Here is a 26,320-nt window from a genome sequence, read left to right as displayed (position 1 = left end):
TCAGGGTCTACTGCATTAGGGTTAAAGACTTATAGAGAAGGCATATTGTCTTGGCTCTTCAAGTTTGTGTTTTGCACTGCTATCTTTGTATCTCAAGTTATGATGTTTAAGGTGTCTTGGTGTCTGTATCTAGTCTTTGTTGGTTAGATGTTCTATACTTTGGTTGTTGTTGCATTCTCTGGATCTCAGAAAAATGTTGTGGCTGTGAAGTGCTTCTATGATGAGCCGACAGATGACAGACAGGAATGGAGACAGGCTAGAAGAGAAGGCTGAGAGGGCTAGTCCAAAAGAGCTAAGCTGAGTTCTTAGCTTTACTTCTAATTATGTGTGTTTGTGTTCCCAGGAGTCTAGTAATTTTGGGTATGTGTATTCGTTTGTAGATATGTTTTGGGGGGTAGCATATATTCCTGGTGTGGGTGCCCTCACAAGATAGAGGATGGCCCTTGGGTCCCTAGACAGTTGTGAGTACCTGATGTGAGTGGTGCAAACAGAATTAAGATTTTCTGCAAGAACAGTGTGTACTCTTAACCACTGAGCCATCCTTCTCTCAAGTTTTGCACTAAACTTTTGAATGTTACAGTCATTAAAAGCTAAACTTCAATTTAAACTATTTGTCTTAATTACTGTTCTGTTGCTTGGTCCTTCCTCTCTCTTTCCTTCTTTCTTTTTAGTGTGTGTGTGTGTGTGTGTGTGTGTGTGTGTGTGTGTGTAACAAGGGCAGAAAGAAGCCTTTTTTTTTAACCAAAACATCATAAGAGGTCTCTAGCTCAGTTACTAACTTTGTTCCCCCCAAAACCTCTTAAGCTGGGCCTCCACAGTTCACATTTCTCTCAGCCCTACTGTCTTCCACATTCTTATTAGGATGGCTGTTAAGCCCTATTTATGGCATTCAACAATTTTCCTTATCTAAAGTCCCAAAGTCCACATTCTTCCAACAACCCACATGATAAGGCCTGCCACTGCAATACACCACTCACTGGTACCAACTTCTTTTCTTCCTTAGTTACTGTTCTATTGCTACAAAGAGATACCATGACCAAGGCAACACTTACAAAAGAAAATATTTAATTGAGGGCTTGCTTACAGTTTGAGAGAGTGAGTCCATGACCACCATAGAGGGAAGCACAGCAGTGGGCAGGTATGGTGCTGGGAGCAGTAGCTGAGAGTTTAGATCTGATCCACATGCCGGAAGAAGAGAGAGAGAGAGAGAGAGAGAGAGAGAGAGAGAGAGAGAGAGAGAGAGAGAGAGAGAGAGAGGAGAGAGAGAGAGAGAGAGAGAGAGAGAGAGCTCAAATCCTATCCCTCTATCCCTGGTAACATAGCTCCCCCAACAAGGCCATACTTCCTAATCCTTCCCAAAAGAGTTCCAAAATCTTAGAACCAAACATTCAAACATATGAGCCTATGGGGACCATTCTCCTTCAAACCAACACAGATAGTATTTTAAACCATCATTTACAGAGCTATAAAATCTATGTGATAAAGCAGTAGGGTATGCTATACACTGAAACTCAGATTCGTTTGTGTATATATGTGCACACATGTTCATGTGTGTGCATACAGGTACTACACATACATGTGCGGCTATGTGCCTGTGATGGTCAGAGGACAGACAACTTTGTCTGTCATTCCTCAGTTTCTCACTAACCTGGAGCTCACCAATTAGGCTAGGCAGGCTGCTTAGCCAGCAAGTCCCAGGGATTAACTTGCCTCTATACCAATGCTAGGGTCATTAATGTGCCCCTTCAACCAGCTTTTATAATATGTGAGTTCTTGATATAAACCTTTGATTTTCATGCTTGTAAAATAGGCACTTAACCACTTGAGCTATCTCCCTCACCCTCAAATTCTTTTACACACACACACATAGACACACAAACACACCTCTGTCTCTCTCTATATATATGTATATGTGTGTATACCTGTTTTTCAATTTTTGATGTAATAAATCAGCTAAGAAGGACCTAAAAGGCAAAGTCCAAGAATTCTGAGCTTAGATAATGTCTGTGAAGATCCTGTCTTAACAGATGCAATAGAAAATTCTAATTTAAGCGTTGTAAGAAACATACTAAATAAAAGTACCACACTAGAGCATACTGTCTCCCTTTTCTGGGGGCAGCCCCTTTATATGGTACTTAATGGAAGCTCTAGATTTCAATTCTTATCAATCTTGTTACCTGTGTTACACTATATGGTCTTTGTTTCCTATATAAATAAGCTATTTGTTTTCTTCTCACTGAAACCTTACAGGACAGACAAGGAACTGTTTTTATATTATATGAATCTCTGAAGAGATACAAGTTGGGCATGTTGTAAGTATGAAGTATGTCTATAAGTTGTAATAAGCTTTAAAATGTCTTTATCAACCAATAAGATGGGCTCTTCTCTTGAATTTTACTCAGCATGCTTATTTATCAGAAGTCTATCTTATTTTATTTAGAGCCTCAAGTACTTTACAAAGTGCCTGTAGATGTTGGTGTCAAGTTTCTAAATCTAGTTATCCACAATTATGAGGTAGGAATCTACATTTAACATAAGCTTACACACATATAAGGCTCAGATCTTATTCATAGGGAGCTAGTTCAGATGATCCAGTTGTGAAAAGCAAGTTGTCATTCTGGCTTACTTAGAATAATAATCCGGTGACCTGGGCAGATGTTCTTCCAAAAAGTAGGGCTGGAGCCAGTTTGTGTCTGGATGCAATCTTCTCAGAGAATGTGTATGCTGAACAGAGTCCTCATGGCAAAGCCATTCACCCCTATTGATGCTTCTGCATGTGGAAATGCTCTTTCTTCCCCTTCGGAGATAGAATGTGGCTGCAGCACAAACATGCATTCATTTCATTTGCCCTGGTATTTATATCTAGCAGGGGCTAAGAAAGGAGCTGCCTTCTGCTTCCCAGTGATATCCTATCCTTCAGCTGCCTCCTTGCTCTGAACACTAACCCTGATGTTTACATTCTACAGATGTGCCAGTGTGTTCCTAGGGCAGAAGCAATGAAAAAAGGCAATTTCTGTGACCAGGCAAACAAAGTGGCCAATTGGATTTGATGTTGGCAAGCTAATTTTAAAAATTAGTATTTTCCAAGTAGGAATCTAATTAAATGGGAGAGATGCAAGCTCCAAGTACAAAAGTTCAGGAACATACAAGAACTAAAAATCAGAACACAGAGATATGCACTCTCACTGTCCACCAGCTGGCATGAACGATGAATTACAAAGGGCAAGGTGCCCTCAGGCTACAACTAGATAAGCCCTCATGCACACAGGACAAGGTGGCAGGCCAAACCCAGACCTAGGATTCAGGTGGGTAGAAACAGGTCATCTGAGGCAACCAGCTCACATCATTAGGAAAATTTCAACCACAGACAATCTGAAAAGCATAAGGGGGGAGGGGGTCTTGACCTGCATCCCAGCTTCAGCTGCAGAAATGGTCCTATCAGTGTACTTCCTAGAAAGTCACTGCTAGACACACATTCTACTGAAAAGGCACCACTGACACAGACTTCAGATTCTCTGCCTTTTCTGCTATGTTGTATGCCCCTTCATTTTCTCATCCCTTACTACAATCAGGAGCTAGAGAATGTTAGAGCAGGATGGAACTTGTTAATTGTTATAGGTCAGAAATAGGCTTAGAGGAGAGATGTGACTTGCCTGGGTCCCAAAGCAGATCTCTATCTATCCAGTGATCCTCACCATATATCTTGTTCACTAAAGTTATAGTAAGTGGCATCTTTGCAGATAGAACCTAGTTATGTTATGGTTATTGGACTTTCGTGCATTAAGATACATAATTGTTTGTAAGAATTGCTGATTTACTTTTTCTGAATATTAGACACAATTGAAGATGCCCTTGAATTTTCACTTGTGTCTACCTGAATGAAGGGGTAGACTGACAGCTACACAAAAGGAATTGCATTAAGCTAACAGACAGTTAAGGATAGGGTATTTAGAAGGAAGTGTCCAGATGATGGTCTCCTTTTATACAATTATACAGAAAAAAGATAATCCTTAATTTTCTCCAGGACTTTAATAAAGGCTTTTTAGGAGATGGCTGGGCTTTGTTTGGCATTACTGAAATCATGTCATGCCAGGTATAGAGCACCAGTCAGCCACCCTTTGAGGAAAAATGGGAGACACTTCAAGAGGAGACATGTGGTCTGGCTTTCCTGAAATAACTTCACCACAACTCCATTTATTCTAAGTAGTATCTGGAAGATACAGATAAAGGAGAAATTCCAAGGAAGGGGAATATGGAGAAAATTCTCAAAATTTCAAAGAAGGCATTTAACTATTTTAGACAAAATATCATACATTCACACACATACCTATAGTTTTTAAAATGGATCTCATGTATACATGAAAACTGCTAAGAAGCTTAGTGAAGACACACATTCTCAGCTGCCCAACCCCAGATCTTGGCTTGCAATCTGTTGCCCTAAGAACCCAGGGTCTTACACTAATTCTGGTAAGAAAATACAAATAACTTTTAAAAATTACTCAGTCTGGAGTTGATTTTGATGTGATTTATTTCTTTGTTTGTAGAACCCACTATGTAACATGACCAGGCCAGCCTGGAACTCAGAGATCTGTCTGTCTCTGCCTCCCAGTGTCAGGATGAAAGGCATGTGAAACTACTCCAGGCTTATTTGACTTCTTATAAGAAATGTATTTTCTAATGGTTGTTCATAGAAGGGGTAGGCCTGTCCTTGTATTTGGGGAATGTAACTCAAAAAGCTCAGAATCACTGTTTTAGTTCAAGTCATTCATTGGTAGAAAAAGGAGATGAAGACCCAGAGTTAAGTAGCTTCCACAAAGTTAGCCAGTGGCAAGACAGAACAAACAAACAAACAAACAGCAAAAACAAAAACATCTGAACTCCAGTTTTAGGAACCTGAGGCTTTGGTTTTAGGGCTTGTTTTCAGTGATGACTATAGATGTAGTCTCCTCCAATATCTTCATTTTTGCAGTTGACCTAAGGTTCATCTCCTTTAAGTGTTATCTCCCTTAGGAAGTAACACTTATTAAAAATTAATCCACTCATGCCAGGCATCGTGGTACATGCCTTTAATCCCTGGCCATGGTAGGCAGATCTCTGTGAGTTCTAGTCCAGCCAGGGCTATATAATGAGACTCTATGTAATAATAATAATAATAATAACAATCCATACACTTAACCAGTTTTGCTTTCCCTTTGATAAGGTCTAAAAAATAGCTAGAAAGCTCTCTGAATTTTCTCACATTAAAGCACACAATAATCTACTTGTCTGACATGTTCTCTGGCCTTGGTATAAATGGTATAGAATAACAGCAGCTGTTCATGAATGGGAACATGTGTCTTGAACATGAGCTACTCACAAGTAGCAGAAATTACTTGTTCACGTGAAATAGAAAATAAAACTCAAGCATGCTTCCAGAAACCAGAGATGCTAAATGTACAACATTTAGCAATGATTCTTTTCAAAGTCAGCACTGCTGTCCTAACTTAGTAGTAGCCTTTTACTAGAAATGACTGAACCTATTGCTATATTCTGCTAAGTTGATTAATAAAAAATATTTATTACACAAATCCTTTCTGTTGACAAGTTAAAATGGAGTCTCATCTTTCATATCTCCCTGAAGATTGCCACCTTGTGAGATTGAAAATACTCATTAAATTCCATCACCAGCCACACAAATGAGAGGGCGATTGTTTTTAAGCATGTGAGGAGAATCGCTGGTAAACTCATTTGTTTGGATATCATTAACAGAACAATCGGTGTGGATCTCCAGGGGGTCCTCATGACCTTTGCTCGCAATCTCTTCATCATCCATCAAGAAATATCAGCACCTGATATGCAAGGCGAGACCAATTTTAAGGTGAGGTGTTAATTAACTAACGATCCTGGTTAATTTCTATACAAGGGCTGAAAATACCTCATGCTGTATTGTAAACAAGTGCTAAACCATCTCTTTTTTTCTTATAAGCAGTACATATTTTACAATGAGCAGGGTCAATTTTGTAAGGTTCCAACTGAACCCGTTAGTTAAATTTAATAGTTTGAAACTTTTTCTTTGAAATATAGTAGACTTGCTTTAACTCGCTGCCATTTTGAAAGCCAGGCTCATGAGACAACAGGGCTCTCTGATGTTGGAGGTGAAACTGAAACGTCACAATGGAACCAAAACTCTAGACTGTAACTAATTTATTATGCACTTACTTGTACTTCACATAGTGCATGTCTGCTTAGTGATTCCAGGGGAGCCTCGCTTCTAAAACCAGACTCCCAGACCCAAGAACAGTGTGTGTTAACGAGAAGCAGAAAAAAAAAAAAAAAAAACCCTAGCATCCATGTGGGATATCCACCCACCCCATTTCTCCACAGTGAGGTGGTCCTTCACCATCAACCCTTTTAAGTCTCCATGTGGCCTCTAAAGATCCAAAATCTCCCAAGTTCTAGAATGCAGAAGACAACTGCTGAAAAGAGCTGATGGCCTGTCCTGATACAACTCCCAGCCTAGGCCTCTGCCTTGTTTAAATGAATCACATATATCTAAGGACTCAAATGGAAAATCACATGTTGTTTTTCTCTTAAATAGAAATCTCAAGTAAAACTACATTTTTTTTTACTTAAGTTAGGGTTTAGCCCCTTTAATTACAATGTGTCACTCTTCAAAATGATTTAAGATCTAAGACACTGACCACTGGTTTTTGTACACCATGACTGAGAATTTGACAGGAATTAATTAATTAATAATTTATTTTCTCTAAAATGATCAAATTAGAGCAAACTGGTGCTTCTGAGCTTTCACACTGCAAAGTGCAAGGACAAGCCCACCCTTTCTAACTACTGACTACCAGTATCTCTTTTTTTTTTTTTGAAACCAAGTAATAGTCAAAGTCAATTTGAACTTAAGAGTCGCTAATTTTGCAAAGCCATTTGTGTTTCTTTACCAGAGTCTACACTAGACTCTCATCTTTCCGAGACAACAGATTCCTGGGCTCTACACAAATTAACAAAACCAGAATCTTTGGGTTGGGACAGTGGGGTCCACAAATGTGTCTCCCTATGCAAGGCCCAGTGTTTCACCATTGCTCAGTTCCCAAGCAATCTGCGATGGTTTGATTCAATTTGAATGTATATTCCAGTGGCTCATGTGGTAGAAGCTTGGTCTTTAGTTGCCCATTATGAGAGGTGGTATGAACTAGTAGGGAATTCATTGGGGAATCCTGTTTAGAAGACATAGATGCAGTTCTCAAAGAATGCTATTTAGTCCTTGCAAAAGCATAAGATTGGCCTCTCCCCACTTTCTGGGCTTCCTGACTCACTATATAATCGCTTCCTTTTGCGTGAGTTCCCATGGTGCCATCTGCTCTGATGAAGCTAAGGGGGTAAAGGCTATATTGATAAAGGTATCCAATCTTGGACTTTCAGCCTCCAAAGTTGGCTCCAAAGCTAAGTAAACTATTTATGTACTTATGCATAATAGGATGAAATGGGAATAACAGAAATAAACCCATACTTTATGATCAATTAATTTCTAAGAGTACTAAAGTGATTCAGTGGAAGAAAAATAGTCTTATTAATATAAGGTACTGGAACAAACAAAACCTACAAATAATAATGTTGGACTTCTCTTAGATACCCTTTCCAAAAATTACTTAGGTTGGGTCAACAACCAAAATTTAAGAGTTAAAACCATCAAATACTTAGAAGGAAACACATGTGTACAACTTTATGACTTTGTATTAGCCATGGCTTAAAGCAGAAGTGGCTAAAGTAAAAACAAATTATTTGGATTTATCAAAGAAAATATAGAATATGGCAAAACATTTGCAAAGTATATATTTGAGAAGCTTGTCGTATCGAGGGTATATAGAAATATTCTTATAAGACAATAATAGAAAGGCTTATGCAAGCAAAGAACTGAAATAGATATGTCTTCAAAGTGTGTGTGTGTGTGTGTGTGTGGCCAATGTATGAATAAATGTTAAACATCATAAGTCATTAATGGAATGTAAATCAAAGCCATGGCAACATACAATACCTAGCTAAAATGGCTATTATCAAAAAGAAAAGAAATAACAAACATTTGCAAGAATTTTGGAAAAATGGGTGGGGACTAGAACCTTCACATATTGTTGTAAAAGAGTTTGGTAATTCCTTAATAAAGTAAATATAAAATTATCATATAATCTAATAATTCTATTCTTATCCAAGAATATATATTCATATAAAAATGTGTACATTAAGGTTCCTTAAAGCATGATTCATAATAACTAAAAATATAAACAACCCAAATGTATGTCAAGTGAGAAAATAGTGAATTCCATTTTATTATATGGAAAACAGTCATATAATAGACTATTGTGGAATATTGTTCAACCTTTTTATGAAGGAATGAATGAAGTGCTGACAGTATGTACTACAACATGGATGAATGTTGAAGCTATTATGCTACGTGAAAGAAACCAGTCACAGAAAGATAAGCCCTATATGATTCCATTATATGAAGTGAGCAAAGCAAGCCAATCCATGGACAGGAGATGAGTTAGTAGTTGCCAGGAGCTTGGGAAAAGGGACGAAAGGGAGGAGATGCTAACGGGCACAGGGTTCCTATTTGGGGTGCTAAAGGTGCTATGGAATACACAGTATTCATGCCTACTGAATTCTATATTACAAAGGAATGTCTCATATTATGTAGACAATTCCTTAACACACATAAAGGAAAATGGGAAGGTGTCAGTTTTGTTCCCAGAAAACAATGAAGTAAATTCTTTCAGCCTACTAGCCCCCTGTTTAAAGTGTTCTATCCAGTACTTCTCAAATTATCTACCGAAGAATCTGTTTGTTTTCTAACCTATGATGGATTAATGCTTTTTATTAGGTATACCAAATTGATTAGAAAAATGGAGTAAAAAAAAAAAACTAAAAGTGTGTAAAATAGAAACCTAATGATTTCATCATTAGACTCATAAAATTCTAGTACACAAACATTTGAGTTCTAGCTCCCTTTTTAAACTTACAAGTCTAACAACCAGTGATGTATGGATGGGATGGGTGCCAATGTGTGCAACTCACTTTGAGTAGAATTGATCTAAAGTGCACTGAACTCTGAAAAGGGAGAAATGTTTGAGGGGTGGATGTTATAAGAAGTCTTTAAAGTAATAAATATTGTTTTTACTGTTGTCCACAGACTACCATTAATGATATTGAAACCATTTTAGGAGTAACAGAAGAAAATAAAATGATATTTGTAAGAGAAAAGCAGCGCAAAGAGGAGGAAGATACCCTTTATGAGCCTGTTGAGATACACTCAGAAACAGTCTGACTTTGGATACCTGTCTAGAGCAAGAAAGAAGTTTGCTTTGCAATTAGTATAAAAGCAGGGAAGTTAGTTTCCTTTGTTTGCCAAGAGATAAATCAGAATAAATTGTAATGTAATCTTTAAAATCTTGTTTACTATGCAACGTTATTTTACTCATTAAATTTAAACCTACCGGTGTTTTCAGTGTGAGTGCTAAGAACCCCTTCCTCCTCCCACAGTAGCCATAGAGGGGGAAAAAAAAGCCCACTACTGCATCCGCTTCTCCGTAAATTCGTGACTGTGTGAGTCACTCTCGCTTTCTTGCATTTTACAAGTTTTCTTCTGCTTCCAAAAGCCACTTAGCTTCTGCATTTAAAACACCGAGTAAACCAGAATGACCACTATTTGTCAAAGCACAAGTGTCTTCTTTTCCCAAAATAAATGACATCAGTTTTAAATGACTCTATCATCCATTCTACATTGTACCAAGCCCTTATTACTTGTTCTCACTGTCACACAGTAGGAAAAGCCAATGTGGAGTTAACTGTGGCATCAGAGTGTGTCTAGGTGGCAGTATCTGCTCTGAGTTTAAGACTATGTAATTGGAGCCTTTTGCTGGAATGAGAATTCCTGTTGCTAGTTTTCTGCATGATACAACAGTAGGATTTTTACAATTGAAGTCAACGGTATCTTTTAAAGGGCAAATAGCTAAGTTAAGCTGTGCTGCCACTCTCAGCCTGTGCTTCATAACTGTCTAAAAACATTTCTCCATCTGCCAACTTTACTGAAGGATAAAACAGGCAAGGTGCAACTCCAAAATCACATACAGTTTTAAAGAACAATCTTTATGTCTATAACACACATTATTTAGGAAATGAGGTGTTTGGGGGTGTTTTGTTTTGTTTGGCCTGTGGAATTTCAATCATTTTAAAACTGCTTCTGCCACAGGCTAAGAGTTTTTGTGATAAAATTAACATTTCTCTGTGTGTCTGCTTTTGTTTAGCCATTGTAGGAAATACATTAATTAGCCAGGTTTTTGTCTGTGCTAGGTACAGTGATGACCTCTTTTTCTTGCCAGATCTCTCTAATCCATACGAGAAGCCTATTGTCCAAACACTTGACAAATAGGAAGTGCTACATGCCCGATAGAGTCACTCTTCTATCGAAGCCAGAGCAACATAAGGTCCAGGAGACTCATTAGTTCACTGGCACAGTCATGTCCTGAGAGTAAATGAAACCCTCTGTCTCCTTATGGCTCTCATCTGCTCTGGACTTTAAAAGAAAACTGTCTCCGTTTTGTTCAGCACAGCAGTGGATCATTCACATGGCCAAAGCCCTCCTCACAAAACCATTAAAGCCATAGGGAAGTTCCGAGTGTGGACTGTGATTAGCACTGCTGAGCCTGGAGCTGCTGGCAACAGGGTAGGAGCTCACTCTCCTGTAGGTTTTTTAACCACATGATTGGTTTCTCAAACAATACCACTTGCCTTCTTTGCATACATCCTCATTTAGCAACAGAAAACACTTAATTCTAAACTCAGGCCTTTTCAGATTCAGGTCCACCCTACAGTGATAGGAAGAAGGCTCTCTGACTAAACACCTACAACTTCAAAATGAAAGGCAAAACTATCTGTAAACTAAAACAATCATGTCAAGTAATTAAGTAGAAGAAGACAGAGGAGCAGATTAAATTAGTAAAATGCTTTAATTACAGAATATTTGCAAAGAAGCATAGTCCATTATCTTTCAGTACATATATGTTACAAAGATATTGTGGAGCTAGCAAACTAAATTCAATTTGAACATGTGCTAATGTGTGTATGGTGTCCAAAAGTATCCCCAAACATTGTCAAGTGGGGGTGAACTGCTGAATTTTTACTGGCCTGTGTCAGTAAAAGTAAAATGTGTCATTTTTCTGCTGAACAGTAGAGCTAATTCTGTAAGAGATATGCTATTAGCTATTCTAGCTAATGCTAAAGATCTGCACTAGCAAAGTGTATACACTCCTTAGGAGAGCATTATTGGTGAGTATCTTCTTTAATATACTGCCCAACTCATACCAGTAGATCAGACAACCATTCGGTCCACTGGCATGCCTCCTGCCCATCAGCTACTTATACTTGCCACCTACTGAGCATTCAGTAGGGCTAGATAATAGCTAGACTAGAAGCTCTGTAATTCTACTGCATCTTCCCAGCAAATCCGTACAGACACTTATTACTACTGCCCTCATCTTACATATGGGAGAAAAAAACCCGCAAGATTTAGTAAGATTATTATTTCACTCCATGCTTTAGTGAAGTGAAAATAAATGTGAGATTTGCTCCTCTTGGCCATGAATTTTAGCATTTTGTATAAAGTAGAAAGTTTAATGTCACCTGCTGCATAGTACACAATAGGTTTGCTTTCTTTTATAGCAAATTCTACTGTGTTTCCTAAAATATAGGAAAACAAGTTAATTTATGCACATGTCTTGATAATAAAATCAGCTTGCTAAAGCAGTCCTCGGAGGACTGAAGCAAGGGCCTGGGGGAGGGGCATATGTGGCCAAGATACATTATATCCATGTATAACATTTTCAAGTGATAAATATAAATTTTTTAATTTATGTATTTACTTATTTTGAGATAGAATTTCACTATGTAGCCCTTGTTGGCCCAGAACTCACTATGTAGACCAGGCTTCAAACTCACTGAGATCTGCTCCTCAGATCCCAAGTGCTAGGAGTAAAGGCATGTACTACCATGCCAAACAAACTTTATTTTTAAATAAAATCACTTTATTCTAATTATCTCACAAACAAAAGCATTATACAGCTACATTAAGGAAATCACTTAGGTACCTGCCCAGTACCCGACTCTCCATCTCAGTGAATTTCTTTACAGTGAGAATGGTCATTCTGAAGCAATGGGGTTTTGTGGTGGTTTGAGTAAGAGTGGCCTCAAACACAGACACTATTGCATATGCCAGAAAGATTTTGCTGAAGGGACCCTGATATAGGTGTCTCTTGTGAGGCTATGCCAGTGCCTGACTAATACAGAAGTGGATGCTCACAGTCCTCTACTGGATGGAACACAGGGCCCCTAATGAAGGAAGTAGAGAAAGTACCCAAGGAGCTAAGGGGGTCTGCAATCCTATAGGAGGATCAACAATATGAACTAACCAGTACCCCCCCCAGAGCTGTGTCTCAGTTGCATTTGCAGCAGAGGATGGCCTAATTGGCCATCAATGGGAGGAGAGGCCCTTGGTCTTGCAAAGATCATATGCCCCAGTACAGGGGAATACCAGGGTCAGGAAGCAGGAGTGGGTGGGTTGGGAAGGAGGGCGTGGGGAGGGTATAAGGGACTTTCAGGATAGCATTTGAAATGTAAATGAAGAAAATATCTATTTTTTTTTAAAAGAATGGCCTCCACAGGCTCATGGAGTTGAATGCTTGGGCACCCAGGATTGGCACTAATTGGAAGGATTAGGAAATGTGGCCTTGTTGGAGGAAGTGTGTCACTAGGGGAGGGTTTTAAGGTTTCAAAAGCCTATGAAAAGCCCAGGGTCTGTCTGTCTGTCTCTGTCTCTGTCTCTGTCTCTCTCTGCCTATGGATCAGGATATAGTCCTCAGATACTGCTCTAGCATCTGCCTACATGCCACCATGTTTCCTGACATGATGATAATGGACTAAACTGCTAAAACTGTAAGCCAGATCCAATTAAATGCTTTCTTCAATAAGAGCTGCATGGTCACTTTGTCTCTTCACAGCAATAGAACACTGACCAGGACAATTATCATCCCCCCAACCTCACATCCCCCCTCCCTTTGCAAAAGCAATAAGTTTGTCTCTCTGATGGCTATTCTAATATAATTCTAATATATTACTTTTTTGTATGACACTTACAATAAATATTAATATAACAGAAAATATATTTGTGAATTGGCAGCATCCTAAGACATCACAATTATGTGACCCAATAAATAAGAGAGAAAGAAAATGGTGTCAACAGAGGTCTCCTGAGGTGTGAGATCTGTAAGACTTTGGTAGGGAAATGACACTAGGAAAGGGTTGGAGTTTGGAAATAGGGAAGTCACAATGTGAAGATTTAAGAACTGAGTATGAGGTCTAGAAGTAGAAGGGACTTCTGACAAGATGGTAAGTGACTAAGGAAAGGGGTCATTTCATCTGTGCCATCCTAAGAACTATAAACATCCTGTTTTTCAAGTGTGAAAATATACTTTCTATCATGAGTAATGTATTAGTAAGCATCTGATAGCTTTAATAATTAATAACCATTTGTTTTCATCTGGCACCTTTCTTCTAAAGAGCTCAAAGCTCTTTGCATTTGTTATCTCATTAATTCCCCACATTGTCCCTGTGGGGAAAGTAATAAGTATCTTAACATTTAAATGTTTATCTTTCAAAATTTCTCAAGCATACATTAATTATATTTCCAAAAGTATAAATGTTCATTAGTTTTATTTTACTGTTCTTCTAGCTTTACTGTGCAGAGCTCATTTGTTCAATTCCTCAAATGCACTAATCAGTGTCTTATTTGGAAACTCTAAGTTGGCGAGATCGTGTGGTGGTGGAGCAACAGAGAGAGGAAGCATTTGCTTTTCCTGTTCCCCTCCAAGTGCTAACCAGGCTGCTCACCTTCCAGATCAGACAAGACTGGGACGCTCAGGAGGGGATGGCCAGAGCCTGCCTTTGCTTTTCTTACTAGAGAACATTTGGTTCAATCCACTGCAAGTGCAAACAGAGTGTGCTGAGGATCCTCTCCCCTTCATTGTATGGTGTTAGTGTGCAGACAGCTTGGTCTTCAGGTGGAACGGTATTGAGAGCTGGAAGATCAGACTCTGATGAAAGATAGCTAGGTCACAGGGCATCACCCTTGGAAGAAGCTAATGCAGTCCTCCAAGAAAGGGGTTAATTTTTCACAAAAGCCTGCTACAAAACAAGGGTACCATACATGCTTGACTTCTGTAGACAGCTGTTTATTTCCCTTTCCCTTCCTGTCATACAACCAAGGGGCCCCTAGTAAGATGCTGGCATTATGTCATTTGGACTTTGTAGCCATTAGCTGAGGAACAAATATACATCTCATTGCTATAAAGAACCTATCATCGGGTATTTTGTTATAGCAGCACAGTATGTACCGAGACACCATTCCTTCTATGGTACAAGCCTCAAAATTAGTCAGCACTGTATCTAAGAGCCTGAGGTAAAGTGCACTATTTTTATATCACTTTTTGAAACCTGCTGTATTTTCTTGGAGCTACATCCCAAAGAAACACAGACTTAATAAGGGCCAGGAAGCTTGTGTTATAGCTCTCCCTCTCTTTAGTCTACTTATACCTTCCACAATATTCCATCTAGATAAATGGCAGATGCTAATACCTGCTCCTTAGGGAAGCCACAGAGATTAAATAGGCAATGTTGGGAGAGTATTTCAAAGATGAAACATTCTGCATAAATGTTTAAGCATTATTATTACACTGCTACTTCAAATGGAAGTTCTAACTTTGAAATGTGATTATACACTTTCTAGGGGGGAAAAACCTTCATAACTACATATACAGGTTTATTTTTCTCTCTAACAATCTAACTCATGGTTGTGAAACTTTATTGCACTTGATGGAGGGCCTTGGCTTTTATTAGTTTTAAACTGCTGGTTTCTGGGGTATTTATGTAAATGAGGGGAAGACACCAAAACAGTAAATAACAAGCACGTCCCTGCTGTTTACAAATCTGTTGGTAAAAACGACCTAAATAGAGCACAGGAAAATACAGCTTTGGTACTAATGTTTTAAATAGATTTGGGAGGTTTTGTTTTAGTTTTTCATTTTGTGTGTTTGCATTGGGAAGGCACTCTTGTATGCATACAAATGTGAAGGCCAGAGGTCAACCCTGGGTGTCATTGTTCAGGTACTGTCTATCTTTCCTTTTAAGTTAGATAGTCTCACTGGCCTGGAATTCCCCAGGTAGGCTAGGCTACATACTTGGCCAGTAGGCCTCTGATAACCACCTGTCTCAGCTTTCCCAGCACTGGATTACAAGGCTAATCACTGTGACTGGAGTTTTTAAAAACAAAACAAACAAAAACAACAACAAATCCATGGGTCTGGGCCTTCATGCCTTCAAGGTAAGCACTTTGCTGACTGAGTCATCTTCCCAACCACTGGTTTTATATTTTGTTTTTGAATAATGGATTTTCTCAAAAACATTTCTTTGCCACTCTGTAAATTTTGCTTCATGTCTGCAGTTATCACTATGTATACATGTGTTCTGTGCCACCATACATTCATATATACATGCATACATACATACAAGAAAAGAAGGCAGGAAAGGATGAAACAACAAACTCCAATAATTTGCAAGAGTAGTGAAAAACTACTTGAAAAGATTTATTTTATACCATTCTTGAAAAGAATGGTATAAATGTTCAACAAGTCTTTATATGGATTATTTCCATATTTCCATTTATGGGAAATATGAAACCCATAAGACCTCTATGTAACTATTAGAAACCATATGTTACTATGCCTACCACATAATTTAGCCATTCTACTTGTAGGTATTTACCCAACAGAAAAAGAAAACCCATGCTAATAGAAATACTTGCAATAAAAGTCTATTAGAACTTCCAAATAAAAACTGGAAAGAACCCATTGCCCATGAAGAAATAACCACTGAATGATATGACACAATGGGACACTATTCAGCAATGAGAAAGAATGATGTGCTGATAAACAAGATGGCATACAAGAATCTCTATTCCCATAGAATGAACAACTGCAGACAGAAAGAGTGTACATATTTAACATTCTAGAAATCAGAAATTGCAGGAAATGCTTGCCTGGGGGTGGACTAGGGCAAGGGGAAGCGGGAGGGTGATAAAGGGACAACAGTCACTGGTTGAAATGTAAATGGGTTTTTGGATAAATGCATACTTTGAAACATTGAACTATACTCTGTAAATAGTCTTAAAGATAAATAAGACCACATACTGGTTAAAGTGGATACAGGTATATTTAATCAGGATTGTACTAGTTACAGCAATGGGTTAAGAGTCCAATGTCAACTGTGATCAATTTTGATTGTTAAAGAGGTAACTGGGCATTATGAAAAGAAAATGAAATAGGAAGCAGAAAGCTGCTTAGTAGAGTAAGAGATGAAAAATAACAAGAAGAAAGAAGGAGCTGTTTCATGTGAAGCTCACTTACGAATGCAAGCTCCTCGCTTCCCACAGAGGAGGATGTTAGGAGCTCTAGCTTCATGTATTTACCTAAATAAAAAGTAAATTCTTTTAGCAAACTTGAGCTTTCTCCAGCAACTGTAAGGAACGCTAGTAATACCTAGAACAGGGCTTCTTAAGCTCTTTCCACTACTAACACCTTTTCACCCAAAGAACTTTTACATAGCTCTGGGCATACAGGTATATAAAATATGCCTGTCAATTAAAAAAAAAACCTTACTGATAACTCAACAACTTATGCTAAATTTATATGCATATAATTTTGCCATTTATTAAAGATGAAAGAAAATTTCCCCACTAATGAGATAGACAAATTTTCTTATTTTTACATAAAGAATTGAATCAGCTTAACATTTGGAACTACAAAGCATACATCTTCAATAATTTTTAGAGTAGGCAAATACTTTTATGTCAATATTTTTGTACAAATTTGTAGTACTGAATGGCATAAGTGTATTTAGGACATTTCAGAGATTGTTGGAAATTCTGTCCTAATGCCAAGCCAAATTTATTGAATGATTTTTATGAAATTTAAGTAAGCAATTCAAACATGTTTTACTTCAAACTATTTTTAAACCAAATACTCTTAACACAATTTAATGTAAAGATATTAATTTGATGCTTACATTTGATAGATGACAGGATGACACTAAAAGTCTTTGTTTTCAGTAATTAAACTCTTATGTTTCTGCAAGAACAGAAAACTCTGCACACATAGTAAAAATACTACAGCTTATAACATACAATAGTCTTGAATCTGAGCAGGGATGTTCCAGGCTGGATTAACTGGCACACCATAGCTTGACAGTGTCTTGTGCTCAGAACCAAAGTGGAGTGAGGCTGTGAGATGCAATGAGCAAGCACTGCCAGAAACCCAGGCCAGTCCATGCTTGATTCTGAATTAAGGTTTAGGTTTGCTACCGCCATATTCCATTATACAACTTCACTTGAGGTTACAACTCAAAATTTAAGAAGCTGGAATCTACAGGATGAAGCCTTGAGCTTTACAGATAATGTTAGTGTTTGAGACCTCATAAGCCAGTGTTGAAGCTATAGGAACAATCACTGAAATGGTGGAACAATGGCTACTTCTTAATGATGGGATCATGGTTTGTCTGTCTGTTTGTTTGTTTGTTTGTTTGTTCCTGTTGCACAATGAACCTGTGTGACATTAATGGAAAAAAAATGAAACAATCTAATTGTATGGGAAAGGTTTACACAGAAATGCATACAAACATATAAAAGGTGTAGTATCTCAAGTGATAATGAGCTATGGGTGACAGCCTGAGAAACTTATCACCATCACCCAGTTCCAAGCAGCTAAGGATGCTACCAGAGAGTAATGCCAAGTTCCTCAGCACTATGGAAACTGTTTTAGTTCTAAGTGTACCATTCTTACTCCCTTCTAGAATTCATTCCACACCATGACTTTTGTGTTATACCTGCCCAAATAGAGACTGAATTAACAGGAAAACGACCCCACTCCCCACGGATTTTGAAGGACACAATAATGTTGATCTGGTGTTCACAAATTGTAAGTAGTATGGAATATATACAGCATCTGCTTTAGATTTGTTATGTCTTAGTGTGGTTTTGGTCCCATCTATTTATTAACGAACAGTACTTTCTCCTCTCTAGCCATGAGTTTCCTAGTTCATAAAGTAGGAAACGTAGCTGGTGTTTGTTTCCTTCCAGCTCGAGACTTTGATGGTCCTATGCTTCCATCATCAAAGCATTTTAGCATACTTTTACATGCCACAGAAAAAGGTGGGTTTTCTCTTTCTGGCATTATTCTTTCATTTATTAGAAACAATGGATAAACATATTTTGAGCTTATTTTTGTAATTGTATAGCTTCTTAATCTTTCTCATCTATTACCCAATGGGCTGTGATTATCAAATAGTTAAATTTGTATTGCATTCGTTAAAATGCACACATTTTTTCTGATGGAAGTTTGAAAGTCTCTCTCTCTCTCTGTCTCTCTCTGTGTCTCTGTCTCTCTGTCTGTCTGCCTCTCTCTCTCTCTCTCTCTCTCTCTCTCTCTCGCTCTCTCTCGCTCTCTCTCTCTCTCTCTCTCTGTGTGTGTGTGTGTGTGTGTGTGTGTGTGTGTGTGTGTGTGTGTAAGCCAAACGGCACTCCCCATTTTTTCCTTGAGACAAGGTCTCTCACTGGCCTGGAACTCATCACTGGTTAGTCAGTGAGCAGCCTAGGGACTGTCCTGTCTCTGCCCCTCCAGTACTGGATTACAAGTGTGTACCACCATCACCACCACCACTACCACCACCACCCCTTTGTATATTTTTAAACATGGGTTCTGGGGGCCAAACTCGGGTCTTCATATTAGCAAGAAAGGCCCTTTATCAATGGGACTATCTCCTCAACCATAAAAGCTATTCTTTACACAAAGCAAAATACATCTTTCGACAAGAAGCTAAATATGATAGTTGATAATGTCTTTATTTGGGCGAGATTCAGTTTGTAGATTCAACTTTTAGTTATTGTTAATCAACAAAAGTAATGGAAACATTTTTTTTAAAAAAAATTTTGCCCGAACTGACATAAATGTACACTCTAAATATACCACATTTTCTGTATCCATTCCTCTGTTGAGGGGCATCTGGGGTCTTTCCAGCTTCTGGCTATTATAAATAGGGCTGCTATGAACATAGTGGAGCATGTGTCCTTCTTACCGGTTGGAACATCTTCTGGATATATGCCCAGGAGAGGTATTGCAGGATCCTCCAGTAGTACTATGTCCAATTTTCTGAGGAACCGCCAGACTGAATTCCAGAGTGGTTGTACAAGCTTGCAATCCCACCAACAATGGAGGAGTGTTCCTCTTTCTCCACATCCTCGCCAGCATCTGCTGTCACCTGAATTTTTGATCTTAGACATTCTGACTGGTGTGAGGTGGAATCTCAGGGTTGTTTTGATTTGCATCTCCCTGATGATTAAGGATGTTGAACATTTTTTCAGGTGCTTCTCAGCCATTCGTTATTCCTCAGGTGAGAATTCTCTGTTTAGCTCTGAGCCCCATTTTTAATGGGGTTATTTGATTTTCTGGAGTCCACCTTCTTGAGTTCTTTATATATATTAGATATTAGTCCCCTATCTGATTTAGGATTGGTAAAGATCCTTTCCCAATCTGTTGGTGGTCTTTTTGTCTTATTGATGGTGTCTTTTTGCCTTGCAGAAGCTTTGCAATTTTATGAGGTCCCATTTGTTGATTCTCGATCTTACAGCACAAGCCATTGCTGTTCTATTCAGGAATTTTCCCCCTGTACCCATATCTTCGAGGCTTTTCCCTACTTTCTCCTCTATAACTTTCAGTGTCTCTGGTTTTATGTGGAGTTCCTTAATCCACTCAGATTTGACCTTAGTACAAGGAGATAGGAATGGATCAATTCGCATTCTTCTACATGATAACCGCCAGTTGTGCCAGCACCATTTGTTGAAAATGCTGTCTTTTTCCACTGGATGGTTTTTGCTCCCTTGTCAAAGATCAAGTGACCATAGGTGTGTGGGTTCATTTCTGGGTCTTCAATTCTATTCCATTGGTCTACTTGTCTATCGCTATACCAGTACCATGCAGTTTTTATCACAATTGCTCTGTAGTACAGCTTTAGGTCAGGCATGGTGATTCCTAGGCAAATAGATGGACCTGGAGGGCATCATCCTGAGTGAGGTAACCCAATCACAAAAGAACTCACACAATATGTACTCACTGATAAGTGGATATTAGCTCACAAACTTAGAATACCCAAGATATAAGATACAATTTGCTAAACAAATGAAACTCAAGAAGAATGAAGACCAAAGTGTGGACACTTTGTCCCTTGTTAGAATTGGGAACAAAGAACCCATGGAAGGAGTTACAGAGACAAAGTTTGGAGCTGAGACGAAAGGATGGACCATCTAGAGACTACCATATCCGGGGATCCATCCCATAATCAGCTTCCAAACGCTGACACCATTGCATACACTAACAAGATTTTGCTGAAAGGACCCAGACAGAGCTGTCTCTTGTGAGACTATGCCGGGGCCTAGCAAACACAGAAGTGGATGCTCACAGTCATCTATTGGATGGATCACAGGGCCCCCAATGGAGGAGCTAGAGAAAGTAACCAAGGAGCTAAAGGGATCTGCAACCCTATAGGTGGAACAAAAATATGAACTAACCAGTACCCCCCAGAGCTCCTGTCTCTAGCTGCATATGTATCAGAAGATGGCCTGGTCGGCCATCAGTGAAAAGAGAGGCTCATTGGTTGTGCAAACTTTATATGCCTCAGTACAGGGGAACACCAGGGCCAAGAAGTGGGAGTGGGTGGGTGGGGGAGCGTGTGGGGGACTTTTGGGATAGCATTGGAAATGTAAAGGAAATAAATACCTAATAAAAATAAATAAATAAATAAATAAATGTACACTCTACCAGAATACCTTGGTTTAGTCAGACGGACTACAAATTAGAATAAAATAATTACCTGGGAATTTTTGTCCCTGTACAAATCATAGCATATTGTTATTTTATGTCTGATTTTTAAGGACAGAATGAAGAGCTGAAATGTTACCTCTGATCTTTTCTTTATCATGTAACTGTATTTTTAAAAGATGATGTATTTGATAAGATTCTACTTTCTATGTAGATGAATTAGTTCCTAATGACTACATCCACGAGATATGTAACGTTGGTGGTAAAACTAGTACTGGCTGACACCTCTGCTTCCATCTTTTCATAGCATCCTAACATGTCCCTGTGTGTCCTGGGCCACTACTCTGTGCTCTGAGAAGGAGCCAAAGCCTGAGAAGGGACCTAGGAAGAAGACAACTCTCTAGCAATCTCGTAGAAGAACAGTGATTGTCAGGACATAAATCATACCTAAAACACTTTTTTCCCCTAATATCTCACTCTGTAGCCCTGACTGGCCTGGAACTTGCTTTGCAGATCAGGCTGGCTTTGAACCTACAGAGATATATTTGCTTCTGCCTCTAGAGTGCTGGGATTAAAGACATGTACCATTATGATTGGCTCTAAAACACTTTTGAACTTTTCTGCCAAGACAAAAAAAAAAAAATCTCCCTTTGTAAATGTCTCACGATCAGTTAAGAGATTTTTGGCATTAAAACCAGAAAAACAAAAACAGAGATACTATCAGCTTTTAAACATACTTAGAAATACTTTTCATAAGATTACTTCACAGAGCAGTTTTAATTTTAAAATCTTTACAATTATAAAAGTTTGTGTATATTATTTTTGTTGTTGTTGTTGTTTTTGGTTTAGGGTTTTTTGTTGTTGTTGTTTTTTTTTGTTTGTTTGTTTGTTTTTTTTGAGACAGGGTTTCTCTGTGTAGCCCTGGCTTTCCTGGAACTCACTCTGTAGACCAGGCTAGCCTCGAACTCAGAAATCTGCCTGCCTCTGCCTCCCAAGTGCTGGGATCAAAGGCGTTCGCCACCACCGCCCAGCGTGTATATTATTTTAAAAGTAAAAGAAAAAAACACAAGAGGGTCACATAGCTTCTTCAAAAATAAAAAAACTAAAAAGAAGAAAGTCATAGAGAAGAAAAATTTAAATACCAACGATTATTCAAAGTTATAACTACTGTCAAAAATCTACTCCCAGGGCCTAGGGCCTCTGTATTGCAGTCTACTGACTCAAATACTCCTTGGTAGCCAGTCTCTCCCTTACAGCACTCATATCTCCAGTCAGCTTTCACAGGCCTGGGTAGACCTCACTCGACCACCTCCCTAACGTAGTAGCAATATTACTCTGTTTCTTTACCATGCTTTCTTTCTCTATAGGTTACCTGATAATCACATGTCATATTATATATTACAAAATAGACTTGGTTTTTATTGTCTATCTCACCCAATTAATTGTAAGCTTGAAGACATGTATATATACAAATGTGTATATACATATATATCTTCTAGAATATTACTCATCAATAGTCAGTTATTCAATTAATATATATCATAGTTGTACTTTCATCAAATGTTGAATTTCTAAATTTTATCTTCATAAAATGTTTTAAATAGACATACTATTTTTCAGACTTTTCCTTTAGGAATAATTTTTAGAGTCAGCACTAAAGAGATAACTCAGAGGTTAAGATGTGTACTCTTGTAGAGGACCTGAGTTTAGTTTCCAGCACGCACACTGGGTATCCTACAATGGCCTCTAACTACAGCTTCAGGGGATACAAAGTCTTCTTCTGGCTTCCTCGGGCACCTGGTCTCATATGTGTGCACACATACAGAAACATAATTTTTTTGAAATTTAATTATGAAGTCACATCAGAATTTCTTATCCAAAAATGTTTCAATAACAGCCTAAAAGGCATTTTTAAGCTCTTGATGTTAAATGCCAGTGCACAGACATTTAATGCATCGTGTAAATGCTAACTAGCTAAGAAGGTTAGAAATTATATGGGAAATCGCTGATATTCATATGGCTTCAAAGTATTTTCACATTTTATGAGTCTTACAATAAACTCAAGGGAAGAGATCACAAATTTAAAGAGTTTAGATATTTGTCTAAAAGAGTAAAACTAGAATTATGGCATCTAGACACGAGGCTAGGCCTGTTTGTACCTGAAGTCTGGTCCTTTTGCTATGCACTCATTTTATGGATCACTGCTTCATTCCTAAACAGGGGAAGTGATGGGCTCATCACCTCCTTAAGAAAGGCTGTATGGCTGGGGTTAAACTTCAGTGTAAAGTCCTTGACAAATAAGTATGAAGTCCTGGGTCCAACCACAGATCACAGAGAGAGAAAAAAAATTACAGAGCTAGGAACATGAGACTCTTGAACCCCTGCTCAGAGTTCTCTCAACTACACAATCTCTCAACTACTTGCTGGCTCAGTAAATTAGAAGAAAAAATTCCTGAATGACCACAGAGTTAAAATGATGACTGGTACCTACTGCTACCTTTCCTGAGGATTCCACAGTTTATGTGCCTGGTTCTGCATAGCACCAACTTGATGACACTTGCAATCCTCAGCTCATTTGATGTGCTTGGGAGGCAAATGAGATCCCAGTGCCCTGCTGTGCATAGGTGTTCAAGGAGCACTTCCTGCATGGTGAGGGGGTGCCCTATAGTCACAGCATTTGATCCAGTTTACCAGGGAGATTAAATGTTAAAATTAGCCTTGTAAAAGTTTTCACCCTAGTTCACACAAAAACAAGAGTCTGAGATTATGACTTGCAATTTTTCATGAGTTGATTTATCTGAATAAACCTATAAGGTTTTGAACCATTAAGCATTCGATTTAGAACAAAAAGTAGTGTGCAGAAGAATAAACTGAAAAATAGAGCAGATTTGTTTCCTGTAAGAACTATGAACAATATCTCAAACTCAGCATCCTTGGACCACTGAGCTGTGTAGGATAAATGTGCTAATTAATCAATTACTACCCAACAATGTACCCTGTTTATTTACTGCAATGCACTAGAAACATGTGCAGAACTAGTAATTATTAATCATCTTCAGTAACAAAGATGACTCAAGTTCACCTTCATATAATTAATAGAGCATGCAGTTAGCTTTAACATCTTGCTTTATTAGAAGCAGCAATAAAGACTAAAAGAGAGGAGCTGAACCACAAGCTGTGGTTCACTGATATCCTGGCTTAGACTAATGTGCACACTGTCCACAGCAACATAGCACCCACACACATCTAAACTATGGCCAGATGCTCTCTCCATAAAAATATAATTTGGGCAAACTAAACTTTCATATAAGTGAAATTCCAAGTTTTCCCAAACAGACATAAAAATAAAAATAAAAATTAAAACAAAACAAAACAGTAGAAGCTCAGGCATCCCAACTAAAAGTCGTACTTGGACTTGACGTGGGCTTGACTGGTGGTCCTCGGTCACGGTGTCCAACTCCTTACATCACAGTGCTGCTCACTTTAAAGATTTTAAAACATACTTTTCAATAGGCATAGGAACATTTAGTTTGCAGCAAGTTTGCAGTTAATCTAATTCTGAAGACAATCAATCTTTTGGTTTAAGAATGATCATATACCCCTTCATCCCAGATTTTCTTTGAGCCAGACAACTGTCTGGACTCAGGGAGCCACATTTGAGTCTAGAATGCTATTTCCTGTATCCTTTGTAATCATGCATCATGTCAGAGGTGTTGCATTGTGTTAGCTCCATGTATATCTGCGTCTAGCCTTAGCTGACTGACACTTTTGCACGATGGAAAAATCCTGAGTTTATTACAGTTCTGCCTGTGGAGGCTCAAGTTTCAGCCCTAGTACCAGGTCACTCCATGACTACAGTTGACACTACCTTCTTAATCCCCGAAATTGTTTTTCCAGCTTGGCAATAAGAAATTGAAACATTGCAGCCAGGCAGTGGTGACACATATCTTTAATCCCAGCACTTGGAAGGCAGAGGCAGGTGGATTTCTGAGTGCGAGGCCAGTCTGGTCTACAGAGTGAGTTCTAGGACAGCCAGGGCTATACAGAGAAACCCTGTCTCAAAAAACAAAAAACAAAAAAGAAAAGGAAAGGAAAGGAAAGGAAAGGAAAGGAAAGGAAAGGAAAGGAAAGGAAAGGAAAGAAATTGAAACATTGCTGAGGAGTTCTGTTTAGATGAGACAATAGATGCAAAACAACTAAGACATAATAAATGCTCAGCAGCTGGCAGATATTATGGCATTGATATTAGTACCCTCTGTGATATTAACTTAAGAAACTTAAAGATGGACATACATGTAAAATGGTATTTCATATACTAAAAACCATAAATGCATATTAACTTTTTGAAAGTTTTTCTCCAAAGGGGAAACATGGAGAAAACTTAGTTGGGTGAGATAGAAGTAAAAATCCTGTCTGTGGTGGTTTGAATATGCTTGGCCCAGGGAGTGGCACTCTTAAGAGATATGACCTTGTTGTAATGAGTATGGCCTTGTTGGAGGAAGTACGTCACTGTGGGGGGTTGGCTTTGTCAGTCTTCTCTTCGCCTTCAGAACAAGATGTAGAACTTTCAGCTCCTCCAGCACCATGCCTGCCTGGATACTGCCATGCTCCCCACTATGATAATAATGGACTGAACCTCAGAACCTGTGGGAAGTCCCCAACTAAATGTCCTTCTAAGAGTTGCCTTGGTCATAGTGTCTGTTCACAGCAGTAAAATCCTAAGATACTGTTTCATCTGAAAATGCCAGGGGAATTTTACTTCAAAAACCTTTACTGACAAATCATAAATCAGTGAGTACTCTGCTATATTTCCATTATAAAGTGATTCAGGGTCCCTTTAAATGGAGAGTTCCCTTAGGGCAGTATTTGTTTATAGATCATTAACTACTTGACAGTGATTCTGGGGAGGGAGCAAAGACAGAACTAAAGGGTTAAAAGCCACTGTCAGTCGAAGATCAGCCAAACATCTTCAGATTTTATCTGCAAATGACTCATGTTACAAAAATGTTATAGATTTTTCATAAATATTTCTGTTCATAAAAGTAAGACTCCCTGTAAAAGCCAGGGCTATAACTATGATCCATACATAATGTAAATCTGGCTTCATCTAGCTATCTTTTCAGAGGCAACCCAAAACATTGACTATATAGTATAAAGAAAGACTTGCAATCCTAGGAACACGCCAATATGATAGACTCCATTATCTGTCAGTATATATGGTTATCTGGTTTACAAAAGTATAAACATATTTTGCCACTAGATTTCCGAACACAAAGACCTACATCAAGCTTTGGCAGGAGAACCCCTTTAATGAAAAGCTTACTGGTAGCCAGAGGCCAGGGTTTTTAGACTTGATTTTGATA

At 38.5% G+C, this 26,320-nt stretch overlaps 1 protein-coding gene across 6 annotated transcripts in view; it reads left to right on the top strand.

Moving 5' to 3' along the window:
- The window catches only part of Iqch (IQ motif containing H), a 210,309-nt gene extending 200,714 nt beyond the window's left edge, over nucleotides 1-9,595 (top strand). For 4 of the 6 annotated variants that reach the window (XM_085844697.1, XM_085844696.1, XM_085844698.1 and 1 more), the window contains 3 exons: nucleotides 2,251-2,312; nucleotides 5,749-5,857; nucleotides 9,176-9,595. In XM_085844697.1, the coding sequence (XP_085700823.1) occupies nucleotides 2,251-2,312; nucleotides 5,749-5,857; nucleotides 9,176-9,310 (306 nt within the window). In that variant the 3' untranslated portion in view covers nucleotides 9,311-9,595. The remainder of the gene's footprint in view (nucleotides 1-2,250; nucleotides 2,313-5,748; nucleotides 5,858-9,175) is intronic. The other 2 variants (XM_021172751.3, XM_085844695.1) reach the window with 2 other exon arrangements.
- Nucleotides 9,596-26,320: the final 16,725 nt, after the last annotated feature.

Source organism: Mus caroli, unplaced genomic scaffold (assembly GCF_978045245.1).
Source record: "Mus caroli unplaced genomic scaffold, Mus_caroli_1 scaffold_11, whole genome shotgun sequence".
In the NCBI taxonomy this organism is placed as follows: Eukaryota; Metazoa; Chordata; class Mammalia; order Rodentia; family Muridae; genus Mus; species Mus caroli.
This window is presented reverse-complemented; position numbering and strand designations above follow the sequence as displayed.